Source organism: Entelurus aequoreus, linkage group LG01 (assembly GCF_033978785.1).
Source record: "Entelurus aequoreus isolate RoL-2023_Sb linkage group LG01, RoL_Eaeq_v1.1, whole genome shotgun sequence".
Taxonomy (NCBI): domain Eukaryota; kingdom Metazoa; phylum Chordata; class Actinopteri; order Syngnathiformes; family Syngnathidae; genus Entelurus; species Entelurus aequoreus.
The window spans coordinates 43,154,400-43,167,949 of NC_084731.1; the positions used below are offsets into that span (position 1 = coordinate 43,154,400).

At 39.7% G+C, this 13,550-nt stretch overlaps 1 protein-coding gene across 1 annotated transcript in view; it reads right to left on the bottom strand.

Moving 5' to 3' along the window:
* LOC133652475 (epigen-like) overlaps positions 1-8,409 on the bottom strand; it is a 25,441-nt gene extending 17,032 nt beyond the window's left edge. The window contains exons 1-2 of the mRNA XM_062051263.1: positions 8,149-8,409; positions 7,355-7,486 (exon numbers count right to left, since the gene is read on the bottom strand). Of these exons, the coding sequence (XP_061907247.1) occupies positions 7,355-7,486; positions 8,149-8,188 (172 nt within the window). The 5' untranslated portion in view covers positions 8,189-8,409. The remainder of the gene's footprint in view (positions 1-7,354; positions 7,487-8,148) is intronic.
* Between the last annotated feature and the right edge of the window lie 5,141 nt (positions 8,410-13,550).

Below are 13,550 nucleotides of genomic sequence, written 5' to 3' on the forward strand. Positions count from 1 at the left end.
TTAGTCTGTTAGATGTTCTAGATGATGACTTTCAATGACATGCACTAAGGATGTAACAGTATCAAAATCTCATGGTACGATGTTATCATGGTATTAGGGCTACGCTACGATATTATTGTTGTAAATGTTTAAAAAAAGAAGACTTCAAAATAATACAGTGTGTAAAATGAAGTTGCAGGAATGTTTAGGGTAAACACACTTACTGTAATTGAACACAAACATAGTGCTAAAAATGTTCAAATCATATTGATTACTACAAATATTTATTTTTGAGTGCAAATAATTGTGCAGGAACATTACTGTGTCAAGCACATATGTAAACATCCAGTGTAAAACAATAATGTTCACTTTAGTGCCTTTCAACTTTTACTTTCTGAGAAGCAGTGTCCTCCCCAGTGGACATGTTTATATCATTTTGGAATATGCTGTTTCTCAGAAAATGTACCGAACAATTTATCGTTTTAATAATGTAAATACCTTACAAACTGATGTTTAGCTTTGCTGGCTTCAAATATATTTTCTGGGTGACAGTTTATGAGGTGGCAACTTGTCCAGGGTGTATCCTGCCTTCCGCCCGAGTGCAGCTGGACAGGCTCAAGCCCCCCCCCCGTGACATCGAGAGAGACAGGCAGTGGAAAAATGAATGGATGGATTGAGGATTCATTAAATAGTTTTTCAGTTTACTCCTATTTCCCGCGTTGAACATTTTTTTTGGTGACTTCCCTTTGTGCAGTAATACGGGACCGGCCGGCTTTGTGTCACCTTTAAAACGCTCGAGATGAAAGTGGTGCCCTGTGCTTAGCAGAACGCAGACTTTCTTACCTCTACCAAAGAGGTAATATTTTTGCAAGGGTTCGTGTGTTTGTTAGCAACATATCTCAAACCTTTATGGATAGATTTTGATGACATTTTTTAGGAAATGTCCCAAAAAACTAATCGACTACGAACACTTCTCTACCTGCTTATAGCGTTTCACGCCCCCACCTTGTCGCCCTTCACTGCGCAAAGGATTCTGGGAGATGCAGTTTATTTTCAGACCCGGCCAACGCTAAAGCGCCAGAAAAACACTAGACACCAAGTTTGTCTGATACCGTCCGTCACGCGTCACGGAATTATTATGAGGACTTTAAAACCGAAATACCACATTATCTACAATCATACTTGCCAACCTTGAGACCTCCAATATCGGGAGGTGGGGGGGAGGGGGGCTTGGTCGGGGGTGGGGGGCGTGGTTGGGGCGGGGGGCGTGGTTAAGAGGAGAGTATATTTACAGCTAGAATTCACCAACTCAAGTATTTCATATATATATATATATATATATATATATATATATATATATATATATATATATATATATATATATATATATATATATATATATATGTGTGTGTGTGTGGGAAAAAATCACAAGACTATTTCATCTCTACAGGCCTGTTTCATGAGGGTTTTCTCAATCATCAGGAGATTTCCTGATGATTGAGGAAACCCTCATGAAACAGGCCTGTAGAGATGAAATAGTCTTGTGATTTTTTCCCCAAACACACATATTACGCTCTACCACGGTATCGAGCACTATTTTTTTTTTTGGATAATCTAATTAAGACATTTATATATATATATATATATATATATATATATATATATATATATATATATATATATATATATATATATATATATATATATATATATATATATATATATATTTTTTTTTTTTTTATTTTATTATATATATAAATAAAAGAAATACTTGAATTTTAGTGTTCATTTATTTACACATATACACACACACAACACTCATCTACTCATTGTTGTACTTGAAAGTACAATGCTTTGTTAAGGGTTGAATTGTCCATCCTCTTTCTATTCTCTGTCACTATTTTTCTAACCATGCTGAACACCCTCTCTGAAGATGCATTGCTGTGTGGCACGCACAAAAGTGCTTTCATCAAATGCACGAGAGTGTGGAATCTTCCATCTCTCCCTAGCATGGCCCAAAACCGGTCAATCCTTGCTTCCTGGGGAAGATCTTCCCTGGCAAGCAATTGGTACTCCAGTACTTGTACCCGGAGGCTGGTCAGGGCCAATCGCAGCTGCGGCAGACTTTTTTTTTTTTGGGCGTGGCCTCCAGCTCCGGCTGAATACCGGGAGTTTGTCGGGAGAAAATCTCTGTCGGGAGGTTGTCGGGAGAGGCGCTGAATATCGGGATTCTCTCGCTAAAAACGGGAGGGTTGGCAAGTATGTCTACAATCCAGTTACACCTCTAAAATCCACACATTGGCTGACATTGTAGTTATTCATTAGAACATTTAGTCTTCTAATGTATCCGGTTATGCAAAAGGTAAATTTTCCTTGATTTTCCCTTAATAATCCGTTCCAAAAGGTCCCTACGAAAACCAAAGCCATTTTTCCCATAACAAATAATAAAAATCCAATTAATCCAATCCAGACACCCGAAGACATTCACATTTTGTAGAGAATAATTACAGTTTGACATGCATAAAACAATGTGCAATACATAAATATTGTGAATAATATGTATAAACAAGCGGTAGGAAATGGATGGACGGATGGATGGAATTAACATTTAATACCACTTCTACTTAGCAGGGTGCTAAGTACTTTGCTACGAGTTTGTTATTGAATTCAATAGTCATTCTCACCTTCTTCTTATTTTGCACTACTTCATAAAAAATACAGAGACTAAAGGCTGGAATGTACTCTTGCGTCACGTAGCTCAGTGGTCCCCAACCACCGGGCCGCGGCCCGGTACCGGTCCGTGGACCGATTGGTACCGGGCGGCGGCCGCACAAGAAATTTTTTTTTTTTTTTTTTAAATTAAATCAACATAAAAAAACACAATATATACATTATATATCAATATAAACCAATACAGTCTGCAGGGATACAGTCCGTAAGCACACATGATTGTATTTCTTTATGACAAAAAAAAAAAAAAAAAAAAAAAAATTTTTTTTTTTACTACAAAGCGCACCAAGATGTATAACACAATATCCATTTTCACACAAAAGTTTAATCACTGTTGCTTTATTGCATACAATAATGTGTGTGTTTCAAACAAAGTAAGCTCTCCTGTGCTCGGGGACCTTCCTCTTCAAAAGCTGACCAATCACAATTCTGCAGTCTGCGTTGCAACTGACGCAAAGCTAAGATTTTTGGGAGGTGCACACAAGGCTTGCGGGAAGGTACGGAGGGGGAGGGGGCAAGACGGCGTTGCTTAGCGCAAGTTACATGACTGGAGAGTATACACCAGGCTTCAGTCACCAACGCATGGATTCTTTGTTTGGGCATTTCATTCCACGAAATGATACGCTAGCAAACAGACTAATTTTTTATGTGCAATGTTTGGCCGCACCATAACCAAGAAGATGTAGGAAAACTAGTGCATATTTTGGCGAAAGTTTTTGGTTAAAAACCAAATCATATGAAAACTAAGCCTGTTTATGAGCACCAAAAATGAGAAAAATGTATCATCTACCTCACGTTTGTTCCACTTTGAGTGAAGAAAACTTCCCTCCTCTAACCCTTTGCTAGATTAACTTGCCCCATTAATTAAAAAAAAAGAAGCAGGCTTCGCTACACGTCTTGAAATAAAGCTCTCCATCAGTCGTCTGCAGATGTGGGAGATCGTGTTGTTTCGCTTCAACGAATATGCTAACCCAGCATGATGTTAAAACGTAATGACTTGACTTGACTTTATTTATTCATGCTTGCAGTGGAGCCAAGGCCCCACTGAAAAAACAGCTGAACTTTACAATGAATATTAAACAAACAAAGATTAAAAAAAATTAAAAGAACAGACAGTATTTTATATAAAAAAAACATTTTCATTTTCAGGGCAACAGCAGCATGGAAACTATTAGCATTCTGGTAATTGACTGTATTACTTATTTAATTAGATAGTATTATTATACAGTTTAATTGCAGTATGCAGGGTAGAGTTTTTAAGTCTCTTTGTCTTGGCTTTGGGCTCGGGTTCAGCCAGCTTATGTTGGTTCCTCAATGTCCTGGCAGTGCGGCTGCCTCGTGTTGGAGGTAGCAGGTCATGCAGAGGGTGTTGCTCATCATGCATATCCCTGACCAGCTTCACTGCAGCCTCCTCTCTCCTGGTCTGGAGTGATGGTAGGGGTTGTGAGATGTTTCCAGCTCTCCTCGTAATGATTTTACAGGCACGTTTCTGGACTCGCTCTAGCTCTGCCTGTTGTTTTTTGGAGCAGCCCACTAAGAGCACTGAGCTATATTCCAGACACGGCCTGATGAGAGTGGTGTAGATGGTAACAAGGTCGTCTGCAGGTAGTCCATGTCTCGCCATGACTGTGAGGTAGTGCAGCCGCTTGGAGGCGGTTTTTATTGCCTTCTCCATGTGCACATCTCCAGTCAGGTTTTGATCGAGGTGGTAACCCAGGTACTTTGTTGTTTCCACGACAGGGACCTCCTGTCCCCCCAACATCAGTGCAGGAGGTTGTGATGGATTTCGGGCAAAACATATCCGGAGTTCTACCGACTTCTTCCCGTTGAGTATCATTTTCTTATTTGCTGCCCATTCATCCAGCCTTTGTGCCTCCTGGCACATCGTTGTGTCTGACATGATGTTGGATATGGGGATCGCTCTCGATAGCCCGATGTCATCTGCATATCCGACATCAAGGGTGTCCTCAAAAACAGCATCCCGGGTGGCCATGTAAAGGAGGAAGACATATGGGGAGACAACACCCCCTTGTGGCACCCCAGATGTAACTTCAATCCAGGGGCTGTGAGCTCCATTTGCCACCACTCTCTGTCTCCTTCCTGAGATGTAACTATGTAGCCAGGCTGTCAGATATGGGCACAGTCCTAGGTCCAGTATGTTTTGCATCAGGATCCCATGGTCAATTACATCAAAAGCTCTCGACATATCTGCCAACAGTACTCTCACCATCGTTGGTTTGGAATCGGTTTCGGTAAGCCAGGTGTGCATTGCCCTGACTAGAGCCATTGTAGTACTGTGCTTAGGCAGATATGCATATTGATTTTTACATATGTCAAGCACTGTTGGCATAAGCTTTTTCAACACAAAACGTTCTATTGTTTTCCCCACACAAGAAGTTAGTGAGATAGGACGCCAGTTTGAGATTGAGCCAGGGTCTTGGCCTTTGGGTATGGGACAGACATTGGACTCCTTCCATACATCGGGGACACACCCCTGTTGGAAAGAGCAGTTGGCCAGATGTGTGATGACCGGTGCCAGGTCCTCTGCATGTTCTTTCAGCAGCCAGGTGGGAATGCCATCCGGCCCACTTGCCTTCTGGGGGTCCAGCCGAGTGAGGGCTAGCTTCATCTCACCTATGCTACAGATGTCACTTGGTGTAGCTCTTGGTAGGGGATAGACACAATAGGGCGTTGCTTTAGTCCACGACTCCGCAAAGAAGTTGTTCAGGGCTTCTGCAGTTTTGTCCTCTTCAACTTCTTGTATTTTGATTATTCCATCAGTTGATGATTTAGCGCGTCCTAGTCCTTTATTTATATAGTCCCACCACTCTTTGGGGTTCTTTTTCTTTAGGTTTTGCATTTCATTTTTATAATATCTAGTTTTTGCCTTGCGTATAAGTCTTTGGACGAAGTTTCTGATTTCTCTCCATTTTCCCACTTTACCCCATTTATTGTGGTCTTTTTGTCTTTTCTTTATAGCCTGTTTTATTTTCTCTGTCATCCATGGTTTGTCCGCATTTGTAATTTTTTTCAGTCGCACAGGCATGCATATGTCCATTGCTGTCTGGATATAGTTGTTAAAACTTGCTGCTTTGGCAGTGACGTCCACAGCCTCATAGACAGCAGACCAGTCAGTCATAGCAATGCATGTTGACAGAGCCTCTTTTCTTTCTGTGGTCACTAATCGAGCCCTCCTCCTCTTCACCTGTTGTTTCTGCCCTGTTGTATTCACTGGGCTCAGCACCAAGCACTTGTGGTCGCTTGCACCTAGGGGGGCAAGGGTGGTTGGGGGGCTGTAGAAGTTAGCCATGTTTGTAAAAATCAGATCTAGGGTGGCTTGCCCACGTGTATGACGTTTAACTATCTGCCGAATATCGGGGTGGGAGGAGGTCAGCATTTTTGTGGGCAATTTATTGAAATCCCCACATAAATATAGCCCCATATGGGGGGAAGACACTTTAATTGTGTCTATGGTGGTTATTAAATACTCCAGGACTTGGTCCTGGCACGATTTTTTATCTGCCCATGGTGGGTGATATAGGTTTCCCACAAATATGGTTGAGACACTGCTGGGGGTCCGGCGCGGTTGTATTTGAACCCATGCGCATTCAAAGTCATCACTCTCCAGGTCCCCTCTTCTTTTTGCCTGCAGTCTCTCATGACAGTACACAGCCACGCCCCCTCCACTTTTTCCATTTCTATCTCTCCTAAATAGTTGGTAGTCCTTGATTGACAACGATTCATCCGGAATATTATTGTGCGCCCACGTCTCAGTAACGCACCCAATGTCTGCATCTAAAGTTTTCAACAACAGTTCATATTCATCAGTTTTGTTTATCAATGACCTGGCGTTGCAGAGAGTTAACTTCGGCATGCGCGGCTTCTCTCGGTCAGGTTTAACACAGCGTATTTCAGCCAGGACACTCACCCTTTTCCTTTTTTGCATGGGGCTCGGTCTGTGTCCTTCTGTAACTGTTATTTTCTGCCGCCGGTTTTTTCCGGCTTTAGATCCTCGCGCGCGGCTTCTTTTGCGGGCTATTCCAGTGCTTCTCAGCGTCTGTTTTATGTTTCCAATCAGCTGGGCTGCGTGTCTTTTCAAGCTCATTAGGAAGTGTGGAGGGTATTTACGATTATTTAGTCCTTCCATCTCGTTTGAATCCTACCGATGGCCACACACTGATGCATGAAACCGTTCCCAGCGCGTTGCCCTGAAATTGTTATGATTAAAAAAATACAGGGACAGCTTAAAAACACATTTAAAAATCGAGGGCACATGCCGACGACAAACACTGCGGCTGCCTTGAAGCGCCACCTGCTGAATGTACGCATGTAGCTCGCACGGCTATGCTAGTGTTGCTAACGTTTGTGTCCTCCTGACCCGCTCTTCATGTTATATGTGTTATATTGCCTGGAGAAGTCTACAATTACTGTAAACAATGTAATTTGTACAAAGGACAAACACAGCTCATTAGCATTAAAGCTAAAGACACACAAAAATGACATGTTCCCAGTAGGACTTAACTAAAAGTCTAAATTCTAGCACCAAGACTAAGACACTTCCATTACACTATAGTGGGGCCTCTGAGACTTTTGATGTTAATGCAGAGGTTTTTTTCTTAACTCTCCAGGTTGTTGCCAGACTTACTTGCAATGGAGGAGGCGGCCGCACGACGGCTCGCCGAGGCGTTAAAAGCTGCGCCAGCGTCATCATGGACGGTGATATTGCCTTCGAAACTTGTCAAGTTGCTTTGTCCTGCTCCGATTGTAAACAGCGAACCTTTAGGGAAGAAAAGCCCCAATGTGAAACACTATACTGTTATCACAACAAAAAGTGCAATCAAAACTTACCATTAAGGATCACTGATAGAATATAAAAAGGCTGTATTACTGTATTGTGCTGTTTATGAACCTGTGAGCTGGTATTTGTGTGTGATATTATGCTTTATTTAGGATCCTAACAATATGACAAACAAGGTCAAGAATCCACTAAAAGGATGAGAGCAAAGTACTAAAAATACTTGAGTGCCTGACACGCCATCACAGTTAAACCATCACATGGGGACAACAATTTGACCCATAACAAAAAATACATTGTTATTATTTCTAAGCTTTAATACAGTTCTATTTTGATTGGCACTTTCAGAGAGGTATTATTTAATTATTTGTATAATTTATGAGAGGTGTTTGTTAATATTTTTATTACATTAAATGACAAATAAAACATTTTCAGTGTGATTGACAAAGGTCAACAACCACAGTGATAGATATACATTTTTAATACAAAAGCTCAAATGTGTATGGCAAAAGTTGACAGGGGATGTTTAATTAATAATCAAAGTCCAAAGCGTTTCACATTACTTTTTAAAGTACGTGGTAAAATTTTGGACCTCAAAAAAACGACATTAAAACCAAAGCCACAAAGCAAAATAGCACACTCACCGCTAATGAGGAAAATGGCATCCCATAATATCCGAATCATTGTGACCACTTAGTGGCGTCAACTGAAGCAATTGGTCGGCCACTTTGAAAGGCAAAGGTGTTTAGAAGGTGCACGTAGTCGTAAGCTGCCGCGAGTCAACATTTAAACCTGCTGGCGACATACACTTCATATAGTAAGTTTGTCCAGCGGGACGTTTCTTTAAGAGTGTGGGCAACACTGGACAGCAAGGAAATGCTCTCAGAGGATGACCAATTAGAGGAGAGGATATTGGGAGGGGCGGGACTTCACTGGGACTTCTTTAAGTCACCTTGTTGTACAGGCGGAGTTATCCAAGCCCCGCCCATCTTAACCAGCAATAAAAGATCATTACTCTTTGTTCCTATTGTCTAATATATACTGTCAAGCCTATTTACATTATTCATACAACTTTCTTTTTTTTACTCAAAGTTACTTTTATTCAACCTGCAAATTGTGTCTTGATTGGAATCAACAGAGGCATCTCCAAAGATTAGATAAGATAATAAGACGTTAAAGACATCATTTTGGGAAAAGATGCTCAACTTTTTTACCACTATTCAAAGATCCTCTATATGAGAGGAACGCACTGCTGTTTTTAAGGACCTACTATGAACACGCTTGTCAAAGATCGTCTATTAAACAGGACTGTGCTGTTTTTTTAAGGACCAACAGCAAAAAATGATTGTTAAAGATCCTCTATATCAGTGGTTCTCAACCTTTTTTCAGTGATGTACCCCCTGTGAACATTTTTTTAATTCAAGTACCCCCTAATCAGAGCAAAGCATTTTTGGTTGAAAAAAAAGAGACAAAAAAGTAAAATACAGCACTATGTCATCAGTTTCTGATTTATTAAATTGTATAACAGTGCAAAATATTGCTCATTTGTTGTGGTCTTTCTTGAACTATTTGGAAAAAAAGATATAAAAATAACTAAAAACTTGTTAAAAAAAATAAACAAGTGATTCAATTATAAATAAAGATTTCTACACAGAAGTAATCATAAACTTAAAGTGCCTCTTTGGGGATTGTAATAGAGATCCATCTGGATTCATGAACTTAATTCTAAACAGTGTTTCCCACACATTCATTTATTTGTGGCGGCCCGCCACGAAAGAATTAAGGCCGCCACAAAAAAAAAAAAAATTTAAAATTTTTTTTTTTTTTTTTTTTGAATTTTTTTTTTTTTTTTTGAATTTTTTTTGTGTGTGTCCTGTCAAGCTTCTCAGGCAAATCATATAGTTGATGTAGATGCCCATATCGGCTGTTCAGATTTACTTTACAAAAGAGAAATGTAGGATCAAGATTTTTGGAGCTCTTTGTTCAGTGGATCAGATGTTTGATGAAGCTTTGTGTCTATCTACCACCACTACTGTTTTCTGTTTATTTGTTACTGACTGTGGCAGGACACCTCTGCCTCTGTTTCACTTTATGTTGCTGGTAAATAATATGGTTGTAGTAGTAGGCTAATGTTAAATTATTTAGTATGCACTAATTAAAGGGGCAGAGCTTTAAGAGACATTTTAGCTTTTATATTTTTATAAGATATATTTTTGTAAGAACCACAATTAATAAATATATTTCAGTGAATAACTTATTGTTCAAATCTGTATATAAATATGTACATAGTGTTGTAATTATATTGTAAAATGGATGGATGGATGGATGGATGGATGGATGGATGGATGGACGTTTAAAACAAAACTGTTATTATTAATTAGTAAGTATACATTTTTTGAGCCTTTTTAGAGAAAATCATATCATTGTAGTATATTATGCAAATTACTCGATGATGTCATGGTGACCACGCCCATAGCCACGCCCCCACCGCCACAGGTATCTTGGCAATTTATGGGAAACACTGCTAAACATTTCTTCACAAAAAAAGAAATCTTTAACATCAATATTTATGGAACATGTCCACAAAAAAACTAGCTGTCAACACTGAATATTGCATTGTTGCATTTCTTTTCACAGTTCTTTTTGACAGACATTTAAAAAAAATCTCACGTACCCCTTGGCATACCTTCAAGTACCCCCAGGGGTACGCGTACCCCCATTTGAGAACCACTGCTCTATATGACAGGAGCGTTCTGCTGTTTTTAAAAACCTAGAGATTTTTTTATTTTTTATTTATTTATTTATTTTTGTCATAAAGAAATACAATCATGTGTGCTTACGGACTGTATCCCTGCAGACTGTATTGATCTATATTGATGTATAATGTATATATTGTGTTTTTTATGTTGATTTAAAAAAAAAAAAAAGTTTTTTTTTTTTTTTATTTCTTGTGCGGCCCGGTACCAATCGGTCCACGGCCCGGTGGTTGGGGACCACTGCTCTAGGGGACCTCTGCTGTTTTTAAGAACTTACTTCCGCCCCAATGCAGCTGGGATAGGCTCCAGCCACCCCTGCGACACCGAGAGGGACAAGCGGTAGAAGATGGATGGAGGGATGGATGGACTGTAAACACTTGTCAAAGATCCTCTATATCAGTGGTTCTTAACAAGAGGGCCATTGTTGGACCACACGCCCCACTTTAGCCGAAAAATATTTTTTACTCACCTGTGGTCTGGATGGTCCGCAGTGGTACTCACTAATACACTTTTCCACCCTGGTGGCAGTAATGACAATATCAAACTGGAGCTTAAGTCATAAAGAGGTTAAAGTGCAAAAATTATGATTAAAGTGGTAAAACTGTATTTTCATTTGCACTTACATTTTATTGACAGTTTAGTTCAGAAACATTGATTATTAATTTAGTTTATTCATTTTAGCACAGAATAATTGTATGTAAATGTTTATCTTTTTGTCACTCATTTATAAGTCCCTTCTTATGCAGTATATTTGTTTAGTACTAAGCCTAAAGTTTAGGTGTTATAGAAAGAAAGAAAAAATATGTTATTAACAGATGCTTTCATATCCTTTGAGAAAGTTGTAAATTGTACGTAGGCTAGATATACAAATAGATTTTATTTTAAGTGTAGTAATTCAGTATTAATATTTGAGTGGGCCCCGGGCCCCTGTATAGTACAAAAGTTGGGCCCCGAGGTCAAAAATGTTAAGAACCCCTAATCTATATGACAAGAGCGTTCTTCAGTTTATAAAAACCTACTGTAAAAACGCTTGTCAAAGATCCTCAAGGAGAGCTGTGCTGTTTTGAAGAACTTACAGTCAAAAATGAGTCAAATATTCTCTATATGACAGTAGTGTTATGTTGTTTTAAGAACCTACTGTAAAAACGCTATTCAAATATGTTGTGTAAAGGAAATTTCCTATCTCTATGAAGCTCATCTTGTATTTGAGATTGTTTATAGGGTTAGGCCAGGGGTCGGCAACCCGCGGCTCCGGAGCCGCATGCGGCTCTTTGACCACTCTGATGCGGCTCAGCTGCATACTTGCCGACCCTCCCGATTTTCCCAGGAGACTTACGGATCTCAGTGCCTCTCTTGGAAATCTCCCGGGGAAATATTCTCCAGTTTTCACCCTTACAACTAAATTAAAATATCCCGAGGCAAATATTCTCCAATTTACACCCTAACAATTTAATCAAGGGCATGCCATGATAGTACTGCATTTTCTGATCCTCTATAGCCTGTACAAACACTGTGCCAGCCCGTCCACATGGTGTATGTAGCTTTTACTTGCGCACTAGGGATGTGCGTATCGATCCTGTGGTATCGATATATCGATACTCACACGCTACTCATTTGGCATCACTTTTCTGAAAAAAGTATCGATATAAACCAAAAAACGGCGTGTGGGGGGTGCAAGCATCACTTTCAGATGTTTTTGATTACTTACTTAACTTACTATGTGCTGGGACACCCCTGTACCTGGCAGAGTATAGAGCTGGCCCAGTCACGTGACAGGAGACAGCGAATGAGCGTCGTCAACGTGCAACACACACACAGCCAGCCGACAGCGATGCAGCCAGGCATATCCAGTGTTGTCCAATTGTTGACTTAAAACAGGCATTGTTTTTTTTTTTTTTAGTAATGTTTACTGAATGTTTTTGTTTAAATGATTATCCTAAATTCAAATAATTTCCACACAGGGGAATTTACTGTTAGTTGAAAATTGCTTGAGTATTTAAAACAAGAGAGAGACAGAGATACAATTTGGAGATTCTTCATCTTTGCATTACAGTTTTATTTTTTTCCAAGAAAATCTTGAATATATGATTGAATGTGATTTTGGTTTTAATCTGTAACATGATTTCTTACATTTCGAAAACATTAGCCTATTTCATATTTCATTAATTGCTAATTATATCACAAACTTTAAAAAATAACTGCAGCTTCTTGCAATTCGGATTTGACTGTTAATTGGAAAGCCCTAATATTTAATTATTATTATATATAATATATAGTTATTATTATATATAATATTTAATTTATTTTTCATATTTATGTTATTTATTTTAATTTTACTTTTATTATATATTGACCATAATAAATGTGGTATAAATGGTCTGTATTTGTCTTGTGATTTGTCTTAAATAATAACAATAGTAATAATATTTTTGACTGACCAAAAATTGCCAATAAGAAATTATTGGTATCGGTATCGATGAAAATGCAAGAAAAAGTATCGGTATCGTATCGAATCCTAAAAGTGTGGTATCGCCCATCCCTAGTATCGGTATCGGTATCGATGAAAATGCAAGAAAAAGTATCGGTATCGTATTGAATCGAATCCTAAAAGTGTGGTATCGCCCATCCCTATTGCACACATAGAAGACAGCAATGCATACTTAGTCAACAGCCACACAGCTTACACTGACGGTGGCTGTATAAAACAACTTTAACACAATTTTAACACTGTTACGTTACAAATATGCGCCACACTGTGAACCCACACCAAAAAAGAATGACAAACACATTTCTTGAGAACATCCGCACCGTTAAACAACATAAATACAACAGAACGAATACCCAGAATCCCATGAAGATACCTTCAGGGGTGCCCGAGAGGGGGGGAGGATGAGCACCCCAAACTGACGGATCTTTTGGTACCAGACATACGCGACGGATTATCGACAACGACAGCAACTTGTTTTTGTGGCAAGGTCTGTAAGAACCTGAGAGGCCTGAGGATCCACCAGACCAGGATGGGCTGCATAAGGAGAAAGCAAGCTGAGCAACGCACAGAGGCAGTGCCTAGTACTGACCCTGGTGAGACGGAGGAGGAGCAAGAACCGGAGTCACCCCACAGTGTCCAGAACCTCCAAGCTCAGCATGCTGTACCCGGCAAACCATCTGAACAGCGCCGGGTCTTATGGCCTGCTGCAAACAAGGAATCTGAATGGCGACAGTTTGACGAGGATGTTGATGCTACCCTTGATGCAGCATGCAGAGGGGAAGTTGATCGGCGACTGCAGCTG